General features: G+C 42.4%; 1 protein-coding gene across 1 annotated transcript in view; it reads left to right on the forward strand.

Annotated features, from left to right (window-relative positions):
- LOC135224154 (uncharacterized) overlaps positions 1-17,801 on the forward strand; it is a 65,912-nt gene that overhangs the window by 24,622 nt on the left and 23,489 nt on the right. The window contains exon 5 of the mRNA XM_064263031.1: positions 16,028-16,162. Within this exon, the coding sequence (XP_064119101.1) occupies positions 16,028-16,104 (77 nt within the window). The 3' untranslated portion in view covers positions 16,105-16,162. The remainder of the gene's footprint in view (positions 1-16,027; positions 16,163-17,801) is intronic.

Here is a 17,801-nt window from a genome sequence, read left to right on the forward strand (position 1 = left end):
TCTGGAAGCCCATATTTTCTATGACTATCCTTTTCATGGAACTGTACTTACAAAATAATAAATAATTATTGTTTTTTGTTAAGTCAAAGTATATAACATAAATAACAAATAAAGTAATATGCATGTTATTGGTAACATAAATGAATCAATCGATAAAACTGAAGAAATATTCTTGAATTTCAGTGCAAACTTTAAACATTAAAGTAAAATTCTGTTAACCAAAGTTATTACTTTGAATAACATCTAATCAGGTAGAGGGCATAGATCGTATACCCAATTTTTTCATCTTAATATAACCAAAATAACATTTCATACAATCAACTTACCTGTCAGATATATACATAGCTAAGACTCCGTCGTCCCCGACAGAAATTCAAATTTCGCGCCACTCGCTACAGGTAGGTCAGGTGATCTACCGGCCTGCCCTGGGTGGCAGGACTAGGAACCATCCCCGTTTTCTATCATATTTTCTCTGTCGCCGGTGGTATCAACATTGTTGTTATTACCTCCTGACTTAGATTCATTTTTCATCCTTTGATCATCGTTTTTCGGCTTTTTGGTGACGTATTTGGATCGTGTTTTGGCATTCGCTACAGTGGACTGTTTTTGGAATAACTCTTTTGGATTTTTCTCAGTATGTCTGATTCTAATGTGAGTGTGAGAATGTGTGTGAATGTAGGCTGCAGGGTGAGGATACCGAAAGCTTCGGTTGATCCTCCCACACTGTATGCCGTAAATGTAGGGGGTTTCAGTGTTCTGCTATTAATACTTGTAAGGAATGCAAGGGATTGAATGCAGAAGAGTGGAAGACTTTGACTTCTTATTTGAAGAAGTTAGAGAGGGATAGAATTAGACGATTGAAAGGTGTGAGTTCAAGGCCTATTGAGCCTTCTCTGATAATTCTAATCCTACTGATGTAGATTCTCCCTATGTATCTCATTCTCAGAGTGCTTTTTCGGATTCGGCATCGGAAATCGCCAATCAGAAAGCTACAATTAGAGTACATGAAGTCCAAGATGGCTGGACTTCAAAGGTAAGGCTAGTGAAAGTGAGCATTACAGTGAAGTGAGTTCTCCCAGTGTTGTGGAGGGGGCGTTTGATCGTCCCTGCGACGCTCCCAGGCCTAGACCTCTTCCAAGCTCACAAGCCCAGAGGAGAAGGAAAGTCGAAAGCCTTAAGGAGGTTGTGGGAATCCCCAACGGTCAGACGTCCCTTCAGCTAGCTCTGCTTCGTGGCAGGCGGCTCAAGGGCGCTATAGAAAAAGCGTCCTTCGCGAGTGTTTCTCGTCCTCTACCCTCTCCTCACCTAAACGAGGGTGGAAGGAATCGAATTTGTCGAGACCGCTGAAGCGTCATATGAAGCCTGACATAGATTCTAGTCCAGAGCGTTTCTCAGATGACGCTCCGTCTTTCTAGCAAGAAAGCGAAGGTGGCGTCAGCGTCACCTTAAGTGTACGCGGAAGGACCCTTTCCTTCTTCTCCCCCGAGTGATGACGAAAGACGTCATGCACTGGACGTGGGAGAAGCGTCAAGAAAGATCATTATGGCAGTTCAAGAGCAACTGTCATCTCTAGTGGGAGTTTTAGCGCCACGTCGGAAGGACGTGACGCTTCCAATTAAGAAGTCTCGTCCTCTCTCACCTGTTCAACGAGAAGCGTCATACAGACGGGAAACGGCTAAACGTCTTACAGAAGCGTCTAGTTCGAGAGCGAGAACAGGTGCTTACGAGAGTTTCCGTAAGCGCCAGAGAGACGTAAGACGTCTTTTAGACGCGAAGCGTCATTGGAAACGGAGCATAGGCATGACGCTCCTTCCAATATTATGACGCCAAGTAGGACGCCTTTGGAGAGCGGAGCGTCTTCCAAGCGCGAAGCGTCATCGAGACGTCAGCAAAAGACGTCATCCATGACGCTTGGCGCGAACGGGAAGCGTCATGTAAGCTGAAGCGTCTTCTAAAATTCTAGAGAAGCCGAAGCTTATGACGCCTTCCAAGGACTATTAGAGCGGGAAAGAGGAAGGATTATCATTCCCTTAGCCCCTCTCCTATTAGGAGTTTGTCTCCTCAAGAAGAAGAACGTTCGGAAAGGAGAGCGGAGACGCCATGTAGATCCTGAGTTAGAGGAAAACTCGGATGACGAAATATAGTGGAAGAGAAGGTCTGTCTAACTATAAGGTGTTGACTACCCTACTTCTTGAGGAGTACGGAGACGAGTTGACGCCTGCCGCTCCTCCTTCTCCGCGCTCGCTCTTTTCCAGTGCTAAGACGAAGAAGCCTTCGTCTTTTCTCAAAATGAAACCCACCATATCGATGAAGAGAGCATTACATTCCTTAGACTCATGGATGAAGTCTAAGAAAGACTTAGTGAGGACAGTCTGCTGCATGCCTCCAGCAAGATTAGCTGGGAAAAGAGGCATTTGGTATCAGACGGGAGAGAATATGGGTATTGCTCTCCCTTCTACAACCGAAACAGATTTTTCGACTTTGGTTGACGCTTCACGGCGTCAAAGTCTCAATTCTGCACGGATTACGTGGGGAATTTCGGAACTGGATCATCTCCTCAAGGGACTCTTTCGTGTATTGGAAGTTTTTAACTTCTTAGATTGGGTCCCTTGGGGTGATGTCCAAGAAAGCCCATGATTCGGAAGGAATCGAACCTGAAGCCCTGTTATGCATATTGTCTTGTATTGACAAGGCGGTACAGGATGGATCTTTTGAAATCTCCTCTTTGTTTGGGGCAGGTCTTTTAAAGAAAAGGACTGTATATGGCGCCTTCTTAACAAAGGCAGTCTCACATGCTCAGAGAGCAGCACTTCTATATGCGCCTCTATCTGACTTTTTTGTTCCCTTCTCAGTTAGTAAAGGACATTGCGCATTCTTTAACTGAGAAGGCAACTCAGGATCTGCTGACGCAGTCAGCAAGAAAGAAGAAACCTGTTGCTGCATCGGACAAGAAAGGACCCAGTACAACGGTGCAGCCCTTTCGAGGTGGTCCGACCTCCAGACCTTCCAACAAGGAGGAAGGCTCCAGAGAAGAGAGGTAGATCTGCTTTTCGTCCCTTTAAGAAGGGAAAATGAAGATTCTCTCCTCCAAGCACCAGTAGGTGCCAGGCTCCTGGGATTTGTGGAAGCCTGGACACTGATAAATGCAGACGCGTCATCTTTGGCGATCTTAAGGAGGGGATATCGTATCACTTTCCTGAACACTCCTCCCCTAACGTCAATACCAAGGGAACTATCAGCCAAATACAAGGATCCTGTGCTGAGGGATACTCTTCGATCGATGGTGGAACAAATGTGGGACAAGAGAGCGATAGAATTGGTACGGGATCAACACTCCCCGGGGTTTTACAATCGCCTTTTTCTGGTGGCGAAAGCCTCGGGAGGCTGGAGACCAGTATGGACGTCAGCTCTCTGAACAAATTTGTTCAGAAGGAGAAGTTCTCCATGGAGACTTCTGCTTCAGTCATGGCGTCATTACGACAGGGAGATTGGATGGTGTCTTTAGATCTCCAGGACGCCTACTTTCACGTCCCGATCCACCCTTCATCGAAGAAGTACCTCCGTTTCATGATGGGGGGAAGGATCTTTCAGTTCAGAGCCTTGTGTTTCGGCCTGTCCACAGCTCCTCAGGTCTTCACAAGCCTGATGAAGAATGTGGCGAGGTTTCTTCACCTCAAAGGAGTGAATGTCTCTATGTATCTGGACGACTGGCTCATCAGGGCCAGATCGGAGAGACAGTGCTTGGAGGACCTAAAGTTAACTCTGGATTTAATCAAAGCGTTGGGATTGCTTGTGAACCTCGAGAAGTCTCAGCTGACCCCCAGACAAGACCTAGTCTATCTGGGGATTCGGATGGATTCTCGGGGTTTTCGAGTTTTTCCTTCGCAGAGAGAATCGCAAAAGGTTTGCGGATAGTCTCTCTCTTCTTAGAGAAGCAACAAACGTCGGCGAGGGAATGGTTGAGCCTTCTGGGGACGCTTTCCTCGCTAGAACAATTCTTCCCTCTAGGAAGACTTCATATATGTCCGCTTCAATTCTTCCTCAAGAGGTCTTGGAGCTGGAAAACCGGACAACTGTCGGACGTTTTTTCCCATTCCAGTGGAGATAAAGTCACACCTACAGTGGTGGTTGCTCCCTCTGGAAGAGAACAAAGGGATCTCTCTAAGAACACAGAACCCAGACCTAGTGTTGTTCTCCGACGCGTCGGAGAGAGGTTGGGGAGCGACATTAGGCTCAGAGGAAGTGTCAGGCACCTGGGAACCAGCACAGGTGTCTTGGCACATAAACTGCAAAGAGCTCTTCGCCGTACATCTGGCCTTGAAGAGCCTAGAACCTCTGGTGTCAAACAAGGTAGTGCAAGTAAACGTGGACAACACCACCGCACTTGCCTACATTCGGAAACAGGGAGGGACGCACTCCTCGTTCCTTTACGAGCTCACGAGAGACCTATTACTTTGGACGTCTCACAGGAACATCTCCCTGCTGACAAGGTTCGTACAGGGAGTAAGGAATGTGAGGGCGGACAGGCTCAGCAGGAGGAACCAGGTCCTTCATACAGAATGGACACTACACGAGGAAGTGTGTCTCGATCTCTGGTCTCTGTGGGGAACTCCTCATGTGGATCTCTTCGCAACATTCATTTCAAAAGGCTCCCAGTTTTTTGCTCGGTCGTGGAAGATCCAAGAGCTCTTATGTAGACAGCCTTCCTGCTAAATTGGTCTCGAGTAGACGTATATGCTTTTCCCCCCATTCAAAATCCTGGGGTTAGTAATGAGAAAGTTTGTGGCGTCAAAAGAGACGAGGATGACGTTAATAGCCTCCTTTTGGCCGGCCCAGGAATGGTTCACGGAGGTGGTAGAGTGGATCGTAGATTTTCCAAGATCCCTACCAAGAAGGATGGATCTTCTCAGACAACCACACTTCAGAGGTACCACCAAAACCTCCCCGCTCTCGACTATCGAAAGACTTGTCAGAGCGAGAGGCTTTTCTCGCGAAGTGGCAAGCGCGATCGCGAGAGCACGCAGAACCTCCACTACGAAAGTATACCAATCAAAGTGGGAGGTATTTAGAAGGTGGTGTAGATCCAAGAAGTTGTCCTCCTCCACTACCTCTATAGCGGAAATTGCTGATTTCCTGCTATTCCTGAGAGAAAAATCTCATCTAGCCGTATCCACAATAAAGGGATACAGAAGTATGCTCTCGGCTGTATTCAGGAACAGAGGTTTAGATCTGGCAGATAATAAAGATCTCCACGATCTCATAAGGTCTTTTGAGGACTTCAAAGTCTAAGGAACCAGTACCTCCGAACTGGAACCTAGACGTAGTCTTATAAAAAGTATCTGTCATCGGAAAGATTCGAACCTCCTCATCGGGCATCGTTTAGAGACATTACCCGAAAATGCCTATTCCTATTATCTTTAGCTACGGCAAAGAGAATTAATTAGTGAATTGCATACTCTGCAGGATAAAGTAGGATTCAAGGGAGACTCCCTTTCTCAGCGATTTGCCTCGTTTAAGACCCTGTTTTTAGCGAAAAACGAGAATCCTACGAATCCCTGGCCTAAGTCATTCGAAGTCAAAGGCATGTCGAGTCTCGTAGGCAGAGAAGCAGAGAGGTCTCTATGCCCTGTTAGAGCTCTGAAGTTCTACCTTCAGAGAAAACATCAAATGGGAGGCTCTAGAACAAGGTCTTTGGTGCGCGGTAAAAGACCCCACAAGACTGATGTCCAAGAATGCGCTGGCATTCTTTGTAAGAAACGTCATTACAGACGCTCATAAGGCCTGTCCTGACGAACAGTTACAACTGTTGAGAGTAAAAGCTCATGAAGTGAGAGCTATAGCGACGTCTCTCTCGTTTCATAAGAATATGTCGCTTTAAAAACATCATAGATACGACATTTTGGGAGATGCAACTCAGTATTTGCATCTCATTACTTGAAAGACGTGCGTGTGACATATGAGAAATGTTTTTCTCTAGGTCCTTTCGTATCGGCGGATACGATTCTGGGTACGGGAGCCGACACCAATCCTTAAATGTATATACTTTTCTTCTTTTTGGATATGGTCGAGAGTCTCTTCGAACAATGGAGGACTTAGGCTAGCACGGGCGGCCGTCTATGTTGTTCAGTAAGAGAATTCTTGTCATATCCAATTAGTTGAGTATAATTTTTTTTTGAAAATTATGTATGTGTGCGTAGTGGTTTTGAGTTACGGTTGTTGTGACGAGTTCGGGGATAACTCGGAACAATCCTTAGTTCTAACATAGGTTAGGATCAGGTGGTCGGGATTGGTTGTGTGCTCCTTCATAAGGTGTATTGTCATATAAGTGGATCAGCACCCATTGACAAAGTCCTTTTAGGCTCTGCTGAGTAAGCGGATAAGACCCATCGGCAGACCCACAAGAACTCTTGGCCATAGATCATATATCTCGCTAAAGTTTCTTGAGGTGATGCAGACTACTGGGCAAACACCCACGAAGTCTACCACCTATCAGGTAGGAACCAAGGTTTTATTTATACCTACAACATATGTTGTTTACCTGTCTATTCCATATAGAAGCTGTCTCTTACCCTCCACCGAAGGGTGCCAATCAGCTATGTATATATCTGACAGGTAAGTTGATTGTATGAAAATGATATTGTTGTTACAATAAAGTTTCATACATACTTACCTGGCAGATATATACAATTAAAGGCCCACCCAGCCTCCCCGCAGGAGACAGGTGGAAGAGAGAAAATATGATAGAAAACGGGGATGGTTCCTAGTCCTGCCACCCAGGGCAGGCCGGTAGATCACCTGACCTACCTGTAGCGAGTGGCGCGAAATTTGAATTTCTGTCGGGGACGACGGAGTCTTAGCTATGTATATATCTGCCAGGTAAGTATGTATGAAACTTTATTGTAACATAACAATATCATTTTTCTAATATTTCATCTTGTGTATACCTATATGCAATGACTTTTATTGAAGAAAAGATCCAGTTTTGGGGAAAACAACCCTCCCCCCCATGAGTAGATGTAATGCTGTCAGATATTTATTTGATTAAAATTAGAATTTATTTTCTTTAACAAATTTGAGTCTTGCAAGGAATGTGTTTAGTGCTTTGGCAGGGACAGTGTCCCCTTGTTCCTTTGGCCACTCCATGGATGCAGCCTTGCTTACCATCGTGGTGTCCCCTACTGACAGGCCTGCTAATCCTGGATTTCCAGACAAGGACTAACTTCTCAGAATTGAGATTGTGCCCTCTGTTGCCTGCCTTTGTGGACAAGTATATGTTGCACTTGCCTAAGAACAGATGTGGTAGTGTGAAAAGGTGTAGACCATCATGTTTGACCCTATTGTCCCGCTGCTATTATGTAGATTTGTATGAGCTAGGTAATCAGTCACAATCTGTAGTGTCATTAAGGCCATGGGAGTTGCTGAAGTCACATGAGAAGGCATCATCGAGGCCTTATGAGAAGGCATCATTGAGACCAGTGAGTGTCACTGAGTCTGCATGAGGTATCATCGAGTCCACGCTAGGTGTCGGTGTGTACAGTATCATTGAGGCTGTGCAGTGGAGTGCATTCAAGTTTCTCCAGTTTCAGAGGTTAAGTCACCAAGGAATAAGGTTTCTCACCTGGCATCTGCTAATTGTACTCCATCCCATTTTGAGAAAGAGATTTCAACTTATAAGTTTCTACAGGGTGGATTACGACAACTTTAGCTCCTGGTCTTGCAAGACAATCTGGTTCTAGGACGACTACGGTCTCCTAAGAGGAATACTCTTATAGGGCCGGTTCTTTCCGTCACTGTTCTCCTTCACCTCCTCTACAGGGTTTGGATAAGGAAGAGGAGCACTTGGACTCTTTCCTCTTAAGTTTTTAAGGGACTGGTTCAGTAGTGAGTGGACATATATCCACAGTTCTTTTCAGTTGAGCCTTTTAAGATGCTTTACTCCTAGTATCCTCTAGGTTGGGGCCTGACTCTTTGCCTCTCCTGTCTTTTTAGCTGTCAGATTTTGTACATGTGAAATATAAATTGATCATAAATGTTTTACCTAAGAAAATCTCTTAAGGGTCTCTTTTGTCTCCCAACCTGCCCACTAGGGAAGGCTGTCGGTAAACCCCAACATAGGACATGGAGTTTTTCTCCGTTTCTCCTGTGGATGGTTTTCCTTGCTGACCATGATTTTTCCTGCCAGGAGAGATGTAATTGTGTCAGGTAAGTTACATTTCTCAATTTAAGTGGCTGAGAATATGTATGAGAGATTGGCTAACACCTTCAAAAGCATGTCTTTTAGTGGAATCATGCTGAACACTGTTGATCAAGGGTTGAAGGAGTTGATCATTTTGACCAGTGATCCTTTTGATAAGGACTCAAGGTGTTTTGCTTCCATAGACAAGGTATTTGATGTGATAGGGGAATTCTCATATCAATATTGGCATCTTCAGTCTCCCTCCTTAACAAACCATTGTTTGTTTTAGTTCCTGCCATTGGGAAGATGGTAGATGACAAGCAATGCACATCTCGTGTGTAATAGTAGTTGAAGTATGTATGTATGTTGGTACTCAGTGTCCTTTAGTTATGTCAGTAAAAGTTAATTATTGTGTCCGAGTATTGTACTAAAAGTTAATTTTGTGTTAACCACCGGTTATATAATTTTAGTAATGATATGCATATCAGCAATTCTCAATAGCATATGATAGGTTTCGAGGTATGCCGGTATCGTGGTATCATGTGTGATCTGTTGATGGTAATGGATTAATTGAACTAATTACAATTTTCCTTGCAGAGAACTTAAAGTGTAAGAGAGAGAATTGTGCTTAGTATTTTGACTTGCTGTTTTGAGTTTTTGTTCAAGGTCAGAGAACAGTTTGTGATATAAGCACCTAAACAAATGCATATTGCATATAAAAAATATGTATATATTGTGAAAATTTTATTTATTTTGCTACTAGCACTCCTGCTGCCCAGCTGGCCTGTTGCCAACTCTCTCCCCACACCAATTTTCTGTCCTTCTACTGGCCCTCATTAATTTTTTCTCCACCTGCTCTTGCACATGGCTCCCTTGCTTCCTTCCCATGCCATTGCCAGTCTTGTGTCTGGGGTAACATGTTAACCTTGTAACTAAGTGAAGTGTTGTGTAGTAGAGAAGATGCTTGCTCGTCCCTCAATTCTCCTAGACAAAGGTCACTGTCATACTCCCGTAAGGGGTAAACCCTGGGAGGAGACATACCAGAAGTCCAAGGGAGGTCAGGTGTTTACCCAGGTAGGCACCCCCCCTCAGTCGAGCTTGTAGCTGGTTCCAGGTATCAACACAGCCACTGGAAAGGCGTCTTAATGGATGTGTAGTGGAGGAGGTCGCTATCTGGCCCTATCAATTCTCCTAAACCCAGTCCCTGTCAGACTCCCCTAAACCTGGGAGGAGATGTACTGTGGGTCCATAAGAGTCCAAAAAGGATTAGCCCCTGGATAGCTGCCCCTCAGTTGAGCCTGCTGTGCTCCGCAGGTGCCAACAGACGACCATTGGAAAGGTATCCATAAGGATGTTCGTTTATTCGAGTGACACTCCAGTGTAAACAAAGCACTGATGGTGCTTTTTCTAGTGAATCTCAGTCGTTGAAGAGGCATTTTTAGAGTTGAAAATGAGTGCCTGAGCTCTGAGAGCAACCGCTAGTGCCCAAGCCTCCGAGAGCAGCGCAGCGCCCTAGCCTCTGAGAGCGGCTTCTAGCGCCCAAGCCTCCAAGAGTGGCTGCTAGCTCTGAACCTCTTAACACGTCATGGAATGCAGTGCGTGGTCGGTGACCAGCTCCCACCTCGTAAGTGCAGGAGTTGCCAGATCTCACAGACTCCTTGCTATACAATCTTTGATTGTTTTAACTGGTTCCCAGCTGGTGTGTTAAGATTTATCCTATTGTTAAGACCTCAGGTTTGTTAGCCATGAAAAACAAATTGATTTAAAATTTTTCATTTTTTATCTGTTTCAGCTTTGCATAGAGTTATAAACGAGCCGAATTGTTCCCTTTTGTGTCGTCAATTAGTGTCTCACATGACTGGTCTTTGCAGACAGGGATTTTGGTGGATGAATTATTGAAAGCTGTCACCTCTATGGGGATTTGGGAGCCTGACTGTTATTTTTTAAGGAGAAAGACAAATGTTTTCTGTTACTCCCTCTGATGTTTAGACAGAATAGTCCTCCTGGTTGAAGTTCTTGTCAAGATTTTGGAGTGAGATCTTTTTGTCTTAATATCAGGAGCAGGGGCTAAGAAATAGGAGTCTTGCAAATGTTGCCAGCCTCAGCCACCTAACAAGAGAATCACAGCTGCTTTCAGAAGTTATATATGCTGAGTCATTATGTCCTTAAGATTGATGATATCTTCTCTCCTGGATGCTCTTTATGGATAGTCCTTTCTTCTTGGGCTCCAGACTGAAGGGTATTGAAAGCTGTCACCCTCTATGGGGAGTTGGGAACGTGACTGTTGTTTTTTAAGGAGTAAGACAAATGTTTAATGTTACTCCCTCTGATGTTTAGACAGAATAGTCCTCCTGGTTGAAGTTCTTGTCAAGATTTTGGAGTGAGATCTTTTTGTCTTAATATCAGGAGCAGGGGCTAAGAAACAGGAGACTTGCAAGTGTGCCAGCCTCAGCCACCTAACAAGAGAATCATAGCTACTTTCAGAAGTTTTATATGCTTAGTCATTTTGTCCTTTAGATTGATGATATCTTCTCTCCTGAATACTCTTTTATGGATAGTCGTTCTTGGGCTCCAGACTGAAGGTAGCACTACGAATCTTTCCATTAGAGCATTGTGTTTCACTGAAGCAGAAGTTATTACGTACTCCTGGTTGGGTTCTAGAACCTTATTTATCCAATGGCCTGGCTTTAGTGTCTCTTATGGACTTTCCAAGTTTCTGTTAAACATGTTAGATATTAGTTTCACCCAAGTACAGTGCCGCATATATTTTCAGTCTGTGCAAGGTGTTTTCAAGTCACACTGGGCATTATCGTATAGGAAGTTGATCCCACTCAGATGGCCATGTGTCAGTTGCTGCCAAGTATCAACAGGGTCGTCAACTAGTTCATTTAGTTTTCTGGAGTCAGCACAGTGTTCTGCAACTTGTTTGATTTTCAGAGACAAACCATACAGTCCTGTCATCCATTCTCTGAGGTGCTGGAATGCAGTTTCTGGTTATTAAGGTACTTTGTTTTCATGTCCACACACAGACCCTGTAATATGCCTCAGACTTGTCTCATGAGACAGGGTCAGCTGGTTTAGGACTTCAGGCTTCAATAACTATGGCACAAACTTTCTCTTGAGTCTACGCTCTGCTTTCATCTGTTTTCTTTTCCTTGCCAGGAACTTCAGCCTGTCCGCAGCAAGACCAGCAGGGACAGGGTATCTTAGCTGGGCTCTACTGTCTCTTTCCCAGGACCTGAATTTTCAGTCTGAGCTCTGGTGGTAGTTGTCTGAATTTTAGTCATCTGGAAGAGGGCCCTCATCATGAAACTAGCCTTAGAATACTAATCACCCCTTGTTCTAGTTGAGGTAGCCCACTCAGGGATCCAGGATTTGTTTTTTAGGATGTATCCCCGGGAAAACAGAATCTTCTCAGATATGCCGGGATAGCCTAGACTGAGGTATTCCTTTAGACATTACCACAGTTATTACACTTTTACTTTAACACTTGAATACAAGTGAAGAGAGTTTTACTGTGAATGATCAATTGAGTTTTCTCTGGTCCAACTGGAATTTCTGGCAGAGAAACAGAACCATCAGAAACCCACTCATACTCTTGAGTAGACCTGGATTTCCCTGATATGTTGAATTATGTGCTATCTATGGGGCAGGCTGACCTTGGCTGTCTGCCACCTTAAAGGAACAGTAAAAAGGGCCTTAGACACCATTTTATAAGATTGTTTCTATTTGTACTGCTATGCTCCTCCACCGTTTGATATGTGGTCAGGGAAGGGCTAGATTTTTTCGGACTCATCAAAACTTTATTACGTCCCTTGTTACTCCATTCTGAGTTCCAATTATGGTTCTTGGTTTGCTGTAAGGGATTGATGAATTACCCTAGAATCCCTCCACCTTTTGTACCTTCTTGAACAATCACTTCAGAGACACCATTAAGGATGGTATGCTCCACGTGGAGAGGCTTGGGGGTATCTGGGTGTTAAACAGAAAGGAAGGGCCTTTTTTCAGAGCTCCCACTTAAGTAGAGGTGCTCCTGGCTTAACTGCCATGCTGCTACAGGTTAAGTTGAGCAACAACCAGAGGCAGTATGCTACTGTAGGCGTCTCAACTAGTCAAGAACTATAAGTATTGTACTCAGTGCTAGCAAGTCTTTCTGTTTCATTTCATTGTATCACTTAATGTTTTGGAGTAGAATATGTCCATGTATCCCACTTCGTTCACTGTAGAATCAGCTAAGTAATTACTGAGTAAGTTACTTATATAAAAATGACATTTTTTTTATAAAATAAAATTTGATTAATACTTACCCAGTAATTACGGATAGAGCCCTCTCACGTCCCCAAAGATGGACATATGGCATAAATGGAATGAAGTGGTCTGCTAGTAGTACTTGGTATTCCCGTTGCTGGGTGGGTCCTATAACCTGCACTAAATCTGTAAAGTGTTACTTGCTAATTTTTTTTAATTTTCAAGCTCCCGAGGCAAGAAATTGTTAGCTAAGTAATTACTGCATAAGTACCGTATATACTCGCATATCATGCGACTTTTGAAACCTAATTTTGAAGCTAATTTTAAAGGGGTCGCATCATACACGCGGTATAAAATTAGCGTACCTTCTATGCTTTCCCAAATCGGCAGATTGCGATAGTTACTACCGGAGGAAAACAGTAGATCTTTTAAAAAGTCATGCTTTACTTGTACTTTACTATATCCAGTGATATTGTATGCATTCTCATATTACTATTGTATTTTAAAATACAAAAGAGCGATCGTGAGCCATTTGCATTATTTTGGTTTTTGTTTTACTCGGTAAAAGAAACATTTGTTACTTGAACTATTATTTTTATTTTAGGATACGCAGTCAAGTGAAAATTTATTAAAGTAAAAAAAAATGCATAAAATTAATCAACTAAAATCCTCCAAAGTCGCTCTCCGTGTCCGTATCATCAAATACTGCTCTGAATTCTTCGCCATCAAGGCAGTCATATTCGTCATCTTCCAGATCTTTGATCATTTCATCTTCATATGGAAGGTATAGTCTTGCCACCGTGGCGAGCTCTCTGGCGTGGCTTTTAAAGATCTGCCCTTATGCTAATTTTACAATAACAACAACTGCCCGTGTTTGACAGACCTTTGAATGTCCTTGAGACAAACCCCGAGGCTATAATTATAAGATTATAAGGGGTTTTCATTCCCAGGTACTTTAATCTCCTTCCTATTCGGCCCTGCTCTCTCTCTCACCTAAATCCTCAGCTGTCCAAGCGAGAGCTTTTTTTATGGGACAGCATAGGCCCGCATTTCGCATTTTCCATACCTAATTATTTTGTATACAATTGCCCTTTCTCGGCTGTGAAGTTGATGTCTATCCATGGCTGTGAGATGACCAGGAATAACTTGTAGTGGGTGTCAAAGTCACTCCACACTTCAGTCAGGCCAAAACTTTGCCATATCGCATTCAAGCAATATTCAGTCATTGTTTCTTATCTATTATTTTGTCAGAGAGAGAGAGAGAGAGAGAGAGAGAGAGAGAGAGAGAGAGAGAGAGAGAGAGAGAGAGAGAGAATCTGTTTGTATACGATTGTTTATTTTCTCACTCGTCAAACTTACTCTGTTATGCTTTATTTCATATTTCCTTGCTCACCAATTTATTCTATACCTACGATATTAAGAAATCAAGATATGTGTAGAAGGGAGAACTGCCTCCAGGCTGTACAGTCAGTATGGATTTAAAGGCACGTGGAACTGGTTGAAATATTTGCAACAGCACCAAAATGAGATGCCATGGTATAGAAAATCTGACTCCGTTTCTTGTTATTACATAAAAAAACTTTATCAATCGTGAACTTACGTAATTTATCTAGAATTCTGCGTAACGGAAAAGATAATATTTGATATCTGTAATGGGAGAAATGGTTTTATCTCTGTTGTTGTTATAAATTTGGCAGATATGCGATCAAACACGTGGGAGGACCAAAACAGTTGTTGTTAGTCGCCGGGGATATAAAGGTTGGGACCAGCAGACAGAAAGATTAACATTTTTCCAGAGATTAAAGAGCTGACCGCGTTAGTAAATAGGTTATCATCTTCTAAAGAAATTGTTTTTCTTTTCTTTTTGCGGAAGAATCTTCAAACCATTTTGCATTCAAAGTAATGAGAAGGAATCATTCTATTCTTCATGTAATCAGTAAAATACTTACACTAATAAAAACTAAAACTACGTATTGTATGCAAAACACACACATCACCGTTAGCTTCGCGTGTGTAAACGTTCATTCTAAGAAATTCACAGAGTAGTATAACTAACACCTGATTGGTTGGTTGGTAGCCATGGAGATCTGTTATCCAATGAATGCCTCTGCTTCTGTTCTATTATAGACATATGCCGTGGATGGCACTAGTTTTGAACGTTACCATGTTCGTGATTTTCTGACTGCTGACGGCAAAAATTACTCAATAATTTTCTTTATATAATTATTTCTTCGTGAAAACAATAATATAATATGATCATTTTAACTTTAATGTATAGTGGTATGAAAAATACCAGTGTGTCGTAGCGATGCGTCATCAATATAGTGGTATGAAAATACCACATGGTGTTGTAGCGATACGTAATCATGAAGTACAAATCCTTTTCCCGGACCATCCTCAAAATTTTACGACTCTTCAACTTCAAGATCGATATGGTGAAATATATTATATAGTCATACTTATTGTTAAAATTCACAAGTTGAACTGCAAAACATTAATTATATTATGATTGTCATGTACATATATTTTTTTGCGTTTTACGGAATGTTTTGTTTTGAAAATAATAGCTATTAGTGAACATATGATATTAATCGTCCCACTATTTTGTTATAGGTGATCTTAGTTATCTCACATTCATTTAACAGTATTATATTAATATTTATTTAAATAAACTGTAATTAATAAATAACAATAATGAAAAACATAAAGGGAAAAAATGTTTTTGCTGCAGTAGTGATGTTTGTTTGATTATGCATTTGACCTCACATTTCCGAAATCTGAAAAATTCCAAAAACCGAAACATCGGAATGTGTGTACTGCACATTTTTTTAAACACGCACACAATGTCTACACATTTACCGATACCCGTTGGTGAAAGACTCAAATTACAGTATTTATTCCTGAGAGAGAGAGAAAGAGAGGAGAGGAGAAAGAGAGAGAGAGAGAGAGAGAGATAGAGAGAGAGAGGGAGAGAGAGGAGAAGAGAAGAGAAGGAGAGAGAACGACGGGAGAGAGAGAGAGAGAGAGAGAGAGAGAATGATTTACGACTCAAAGGCGTGTTATTTTTACAATTATTTTATTATCTTGGGATTCTTTTTTAATCTTGAGATTTTCTATTAAATTTTCGAGGTTAGTAAGAAAACTACCGTAACTTGACTAGCAGCAGCACACATCTGAATGACTCGGCCATTAGCATGCCAAACCACCAACCTTATGAACTGACGCTCTCGGAAAAGGAACTCACATGATACAGAGATACATGACAAAACCACTGTTTATTGGTGAAAATTTGGGGGTCGCATGATATGTGAGATCGCACGTTACTCGAGTATATACGGTATTATGTAAAATTTTATTTTATAAAAATTTCCTTTTTTTTAATGTGGAGTGTATAAGCAGACGAGTGAAATGCTATGTAAAAGTATGTAATGGTGTTGTATGGAAAAAATTTTTTGTAAAATACATTTTCTGTTCAGCTGTTATTGACTTCTGCAGCTACTCTTATCATAGAAAGGTTATTTCTTTGTAAATAAAATGGTAGTTACATAAAACCTCAAAATTTTGTAGAATCTCATGTTTTACTGATTATTTTATGTCTTTCAGAGAAAATTGATCCATTGTCACCAGAAATATCCCCAGAAGAAAGAAAGCAATTACTAGATGTTCGGCAATCAAAATAAATCATAAAATGAAAACTGGAGTATACAGTTGGAAAGCTATCAATTATAATAATTACAAGTAAGGAGAGTTGTTGTTAACTTTGGTAATGTGTTATTTCACATAAATGACTTACCAAACAATTACATTAGCTGTAAGCTTTCTTACCTGGCAGTCGAAAATTCAAATTTCCTGGCGGCGGCGGAGCTGCCATCATTCGTGTAGGTGATACAGGTCATGCCCACTTTCCGGAATACCCGCTACTGCTGAGCTAATTATTGTCAATTTGTTTTCTGCCGTCCATGGAGTAACACCTTTGGTTTTTTGTTGCAGTCGACTTTCGTCGCCATTTTGGATTGTATCTTTTTGGTGATGTACTATTTCTTGGTTGGTTTTTTTGCCTCATCAATTAGCTGCCTTGTTATTAGCAGGTTATTGCGAAGATGTCTGATGCTAGTTCATCGTCAGTTAGGTTTTGCAGCAGTGGCTGCAAAACTATATCAGCTAAACTATGTTATGATCTGCACTCCAAATGTATTAAATGTAGGGGTCAGTGCTGAAGCAAGGAATTAACTTGTGATGAGTGCCGTAGTTGAGATGAACAAGGTTGGAAGACTTTTCAAGCTCATTTGGATAAAATGGACAAAGATAGGAAAAGGAAAGCAGCTCTACAGCGGGTAGTAAAGCTAGAGTAGAGACAACTCCTGTGCCTTTAGAGGCGAACAAACCGTCACTATCTTCTCCCCTTTTATCTAATATTTCTCCTATCGATACCAGTTACTCCAGTCCAGGTATCCCATGTTTCTGATTCTAACACCATTTCCATGTTAAGAGTCCAAAATGGGCAAGAAATATGAGTTGTTGGCAAAATCCGTTATGGATTTAGGGATGTCTTTTCGTGCCTTTGTAGAGAAGTCAGTGAAAAGGCCAGTGTTGGGCCAAGCGTCAGTGTCGTGTCGAAGGGAGACGTTGGATGGGGTTTGCCAACGGTCAGTCGCCCGACTTGTCGACGTAGCTTTTTCAGCTTATTCTAGTCTGTTAAGGTTCCTTTACAGACATATCCGGATTTTTTTGAGCCAGCTTATTTCGCCTCCTTCTCCTCCGTCGATGTTCGTGAAGGAGAGGAGATCAGTACCTTTGAGTTTACCAAAACCAGTTCTCTCTCAGTCCTCGAAGAAAGCACTGAAGGAGTAGATAAGAGTGGCCTGCTAAGAAGATGGAGTCAGGCAAGGCTTCGTTAGCCTTACTCTCCGTCAAAGCTGCAGAATAAAACCTACAGGTTTTATGCAACAGGAGAGGTTCCTTCCTTGGGAGTATCTGCTTCCTCCCAAGGAGACTTCTCCGGCCTCGTGGATTCGCACAGAAGAGCAGCGTTCTCGGCTGCGAAAGTGTTGTTCTCTTCACCCGAGTTGGCTCACCTGGTGGAGAACTAGTACAAAGTGATTGAAGTCTCCAGTTTTCTGGATTGGACAATTGCAGCGTTAGCCAGAAAAATAGAAGATTGCCAGTCTCTGGATGAAGATTTTTCTGCGGACTGGCTCAATGTTTTGTCCTGTGCATACAGGGCAGTTAGAGACGGTTCAGGGGGAGTTGGCCGCTCTATTTACTATGGGAGTACTCAAGGAGAGAGAACGGTGGTGCTCCTTCACATCTCGAGGAGTAACCACGAACCAAAAATCAGCTTTGTTGTTCTCCCCCTTGAGTAAGTCTCACCTGTTCC

The sequence above is a fragment of the Macrobrachium nipponense genome, chromosome 10 (assembly GCF_015104395.2).
Source record: "Macrobrachium nipponense isolate FS-2020 chromosome 10, ASM1510439v2, whole genome shotgun sequence".
NCBI classification, from domain to species: domain Eukaryota; kingdom Metazoa; phylum Arthropoda; class Malacostraca; order Decapoda; family Palaemonidae; genus Macrobrachium; species Macrobrachium nipponense.